The following is a 5,300-nucleotide window of genomic DNA, read 5'->3' on the forward strand; positions in this document are numbered from 1 at the left end:
GGCTTCTTCCTGTTCCTTCCTTTCACAATAAAATTCCTTGAAATTGAACACACAAAAGGCACAAACCCAACCTCAGGTGGTCACAAGCTTGTGTACTCCTGCTGATGGTCCCAAGCCTGGATAAATGGAAAGGCTGAGCCAGGGTGGGTATTCAGTGCTAAAATCTGTGCCATCCATTAGGAAGTGAAGGAGCAGCTGAAATATATTTGGTATTGAAACGGTCTTATTTCTTCTTATTTCTTCATACAAAATCAAGGGTTATGTACTGCTGTGGCAGGAAGGAAGTGGAAATGCAGACACTCATGCACGGAAATAAACTGAGAACGGCAGCTTTATTGTTGCTGGAGGAACATCCTTCATAGTTTACAGAAAAACAAACCAAATCAGTGGGAAACCAGAAACACAAAGAGACTCACAGTACACAAGGAGGTAAGACACAATAATGGACAGAGGAAAACAAAAGGCTTAAATGCATGAGGGAATGGGAAAAAGGAGGGAAACACAGGTGGGAGTAATTAGACATAAAGAGACAAGCAAAACTAGATACGCTGCACATAGGACACAGACTATCAAAATAAAACAGGAAACACAGGACAGGTGTGGACAATGCAGACTTGACTGACAGGGAGATGACTAAACTTGATGAAAGATGAAATAAACTTCTTTGGATGAATATGAAACTGATCTCGTCATCTAGCAAACAAAACCCCAAAACTATGTTGGTTAAAAAAAGATTATCTTTACATTACTGTTCATTAAATTGTGGCATGAAGGAGAGTGTAATATTAGTTTTATAATAGTGTAAAAATCATAGTAAACATTTTTAGCACTGTGCATGTCTAAAGATATTTACTAATTAACAACAAATAAAATGTGGTTTTAAATTTAAGCTTTATTTTATTCATTTGTGCATTTGAGAACAACTCCAATATCATAGTGGCTGGGCCAGTTATTGTTAGTTGCTGTAAGTTAGTATAATTAGTACTACATGTCAGTGGTAGCTATTTTTGTAATGCTAGGATATATATAAATATATATAGTAATTACCATTATAATTGTTTCTGTTGTGTAATTGTTTCTTTAATGCACAAGCTCTTTAAGCAAAATTATATTTTTAATGTCAAAAATTCAAATTTTTTTGATTAAGGTGCCAAATGAAAATAATTTACTTGGATTCCTAAAAAACTGTTTTAGTGGTTTAAATTTATCCTCTATTCATTTTTTAAGAGAGCATATTGCCAAGATTGTGCCAGATCAACTTTCTAAAACAGGGTCCCCAATCCCAGTCCACGAGGGCTGGTGTCCCTGCAGGTTTTAGATGTGTCCTTGATCCATCACAGCTGATTTAAATGGAAAAATGACCTCCTCAACATGTCTTGAAGTTCTCCAGAGGCCTGGTAATGAACTAATCATGTGATTCAGGTGTGTTAAGATCTAAAACCTGCAGGACACCGGCCCTCGTGGACTGGGATTGGGGACCCTGTCTTGTTTTTATGACAGGTGTTCTTTATTAAACACTTTATGGTATTCAGAATACAAATAATGGTGGATTGTGTGATGTATTTGTCAGTATTTTACCCTTTGAATGAGCTCTTACACTGACTGTGGGTGAAGTTTTCCCACCAGCACCAAACGCTCCACTGCTGGCCTCTCTGAGCCAAGTAGAGTGTGAACCAGTCTGTAGGGAGGCCATGTCAGATCCATGAAAGGCAGAAAGGTTCAAGCAAAGATTGGTGCTCCTCTCAGAGTGTAAACTTGAGAGAAGAAAGTCATTGATGCCATCTGACCTGGCGAAGAAGCTCCGCGGCGACTCTGCCATTACAACCTGCTGTAGGCTGTGGAAGATGGAAAGTGCTGCGAGGTAATTTGGAGAGCACAGTGAAAGTGATTTATTTTTATACACTATTGTTCTTTATATAATGAGCAGAGAGGTGTTCATTACAGAGAAATGGCTTCTACTTTTGCCAATTAGGGCTATATGATCAGCAAAGAGATGCACTTAAACTGCAAATTCAATTCTTGTTGAGACGGGACGTGTATTGATGGCGCTCCTCGCGAGTACGAGTCCCGTGCCAACATTTGTCCTTGAAGTCGTTTTTTTCCCCACAGACTGAGCTTACCTTAAGCTTTAGCTTTGATGTTATTCCTCCTCTCAGGACTACTTGCTGGACACCAGCCCAGTAATTATGCTCGTGATTTAGATGCAGTAACTACTTTCAGTGCTGCTGCAAGAAGTAATGCTCACTCTATGCAAAGAGACAAGCAAAAAGCATTTTAATAAGATGATAAAACATGAGGTGTGTTTAAATTAACAATCACAGAATCTCTCTGGCAAAGACTCCACTCTGATTTTGAACTTTTAGCTGTATTTTCTTAAGTTTAGCAGCTTTTCCTATTGAAAAAGAAGCCTTCATTCATACTGCACAAAATTAATTAAGTTGTAGGTAAACAATTAAATGACTGTTTTTCTAATAAATAAGTGAACAGTGAGTGAATTAACAACACCTTTATATTTGGTCAATGTTTAATTTTTGTCAAGAAATGCCAGATCAACTTGAAAATTTGAAATGTTCTGTGATTGGCTGGTTTCCTTTTGTCATCAAATCTTAAAGCACAAATGTATTAAGGCACATTAGTCACACTGACTCACTGCTTCAGAGTCACAAGATATTTTTAGCATGAAGTGACCACATTTGAATGCTAGCCTGCGTGGTGGTGGGGGGACCATGGATCAAGGTGTTTATTGGTCCAATAAAAACCATGTGGTCTTTATTGGACATCAAGCCTCAAGTACAGACAAAATCTGAACAGCAATAGCAGTTTTGAGTTCTCTATGTAGCTCAAAGGGAAAGCAGGGCTGAACTTCTTCACTTGAGTGAAGAGAGTTGTCTTGGCTATGGCCGGGAGACGGATCCACTAGAACAGCGGTCCCCAACCCCCGGGCCTCGGACCGGTACCGGTCCGTGAGTCGTTTGGTACCGGGCCGCGAGAGTTGAGGTTTAGGTGTGAAATGTCTGGTTTTCAGGGTTTTTATCGGTTTTCAGCGTTATTTTGTTATCGTTTTTATCGTTTACTCGGTTTTCCTGGGTCTTTTCACGTGTGTTATGAATAAATTTTCTTTTTTTCGGTACCGGTACTAGTTTTATTTTGTTGTATTTATCCGCGACACCTTAAAGGCCGGTCCGTGAAAATATTGTCGGGCATAAACCGGTCCGTGGCGCATAAAAGGTTGGGGACAGCTGCACTAGAAGACACGAGAGCGGGTTTAGTGAAACTAAGCTGGTCAAATTGTGTCCACAGTTAGAATATGAGCTAACAGAGAGACTTCCTTGGAGAGTGGTCCTTAGTGGAGGAGAGTGGCTGGTCCACTGGTTTTTGGACTAGATGGATTCCAGGAGGGCAGGCAGGCTGGTGGGTAGGTTTACCAGAAGAGAGGAATCAGAGTCATAGAAGGTGGTAAATTTGAGTAATTCAAGAGGAAGACACTGAAAATAGGAGGAGTCAGAATCAGAATCAGAATCAGAATTTATTTGTCACATACAGGTTGCCCCGCAGTAAAATGAGACACCCCCCCCCCGACCTTACACACATAAGACAGACATTACATGGGGGGTTACAAGTCGGAGATCGGCAATTACAGAAAAAAACACTGAAATGTACACACAATGGGAAGGTACAAGAGGAAAAAAAGAGACCCCTACTCATGCTGTGCTTCCATGGTAGGACAGCACGAGAACAGGAAACAAAAAAACTCCTCTGCACAAAAAAAGCACATGAATGTTCACAGCACAACATTATGAAGACATAACAAGCCACAGGGTTGGGTAGGGGATGAGGAGTAATCCCAGGCAACACAGCAGCCATCCTGCCACTGCGCCGACTCGCCAGCGCGGGCCCAGACCCGCCTCGTGTTCCCAGGAGGTAACAAGCATCGAAGGCGTTGGAAAGGGAAGGGGAGATGAGTGAGTGCTTATCAGTGTAAGTGTGTGTGTGTGCGTGTCCATAGTTCAGCTGAGACAGTGTCCTTCGCCCTATCAGGCTAAGTAAACAGTCCTCCAGCCAATCCAGGTGGCCTTGCATGGGATGGGAAGAATAGTCATCACACAGTCGTTATCAGGGAGTGTTTGGCTTCAGCCTTGGGCCTGTGCAGCTGGCGCCGTGGTGGTGTCTGCATTTTGATCCCAAATTTGTTGATTTATTGAGAATTTTCAAAGCTGATCTTTAACACTCTGATGCTGGTCTCTCGATCTCCCGTTGGAGAGCCGCGAGCCTCCCCATGATGGTATCAAACTTCTGATCCGTGGTGTTGTCATTCTTTTGATTCTGAGACCTCACAACTGCAGTGATCCGTTCTGTGATGTGATCCAGCTTTCGCTCAAGGTTGTCATTTTGAGCAGGGCCCTCTCTGATGTATCCCACCATACGCTCAATGGTGTTGTTTTGAGCCTTCACATCAGCCGTAAGCGTCTCCAAGATGTTAACCATGCTGCGTTCGTTGTGAGAGGTCGCGACTCGTCCCGTCGCTTCGATTCCAGCGGACAGCTTTGGGGGGGTTTGAACAGCCGGTTCCGCTCTCTTATTTCTCCGATAAGTCAGGGCCATGCCAGCTCCGATCAGCAAGAACCCCGTTATCATGGTTCCGAATAGGTAAATATCTTCAGCGTCCTCGATCGACAGTCCCGCCAGGCACACGAGCCTCCATTTCTGCCACCCGTCCATCGTGTAACCGGCAGGGAAAGTCCCTCCGGGGCACTCGGGCTCTCCCGAGCCCAGACTTCTCGTTGAGAAGAGGGTGTCAATAGCATTCAGAGACCAGTTGATCAAATCCATAATTCTCTTTTAGGTTTTAGAGAACGACAGTGAGAGACTGTTCCAGGGAAAAAGTAATGCACATGAGACAGACAAGGACAGAGAGGCTAAGCAGGGAAGATAAGGGTAAGGAGGAGAGGAGAAAAGTGCGACCGCCTCCGCTGAGAGCCAAACGAGAAAACAGGAGTCAGAAACAGGAGTAGAAAATCCAGGTGAAACATTTGGGACCCAATTTACCCACAACGAAGATTAAATTCAGCTGACTGATGACTCTGATTGAAAACAGCTGATCTGAACCAACCGACCAACCAACCAGCATGGACCATAACAACAGCTCACTACCAGTGATGGCACGGTGACCAATTGAAGAACTGCAACTTTTTCGTTTTATAATGTTACAAAATCTTTTCAATTAAAGAAAATTTGCACATGGAACTGTGTGTTGTCAGTGTCATCTTTTTGTGTTTGTTAATAATCTTCAGATACAGTCT

General features: G+C 42.8%; 1 protein-coding gene across 1 annotated transcript; it reads right to left on the minus strand.

Moving 5' to 3' along the window:
- Window positions 1-4,195: 4,195 nt before the first annotated feature.
- LOC148097849 (uncharacterized) lies at window positions 4,196-4,971 on the minus strand. The gene has a single exon (XM_087830555.1). It carries the CDS (start codon window positions 4,828-4,830, stop codon window positions 4,222-4,224), a length of 609 nt encoding a protein of 202 aa, XP_087686681.1. The 5' UTR covers window positions 4,831-4,971; the 3' UTR covers window positions 4,196-4,221.
- Window positions 4,972-5,300: the final 329 nt, after the last annotated feature.

Source organism: Neolamprologus brichardi, chromosome 17 (assembly GCF_056152115.1).
Source record: "Neolamprologus brichardi isolate AB-2024 chromosome 17, ASM5615211v1, whole genome shotgun sequence".
Taxonomy (NCBI): domain Eukaryota; kingdom Metazoa; phylum Chordata; class Actinopteri; order Cichliformes; family Cichlidae; genus Neolamprologus; species Neolamprologus brichardi.

Excerpts from the sequence above, each read along its gene's own strand:
- LOC148097849 (XM_087830555.1), bottom strand. The coding sequence starts at position 4,830 with ATGGATTTGATCAACTGGTCTCTGAATGCTATTGACACCCTCTTCTCA.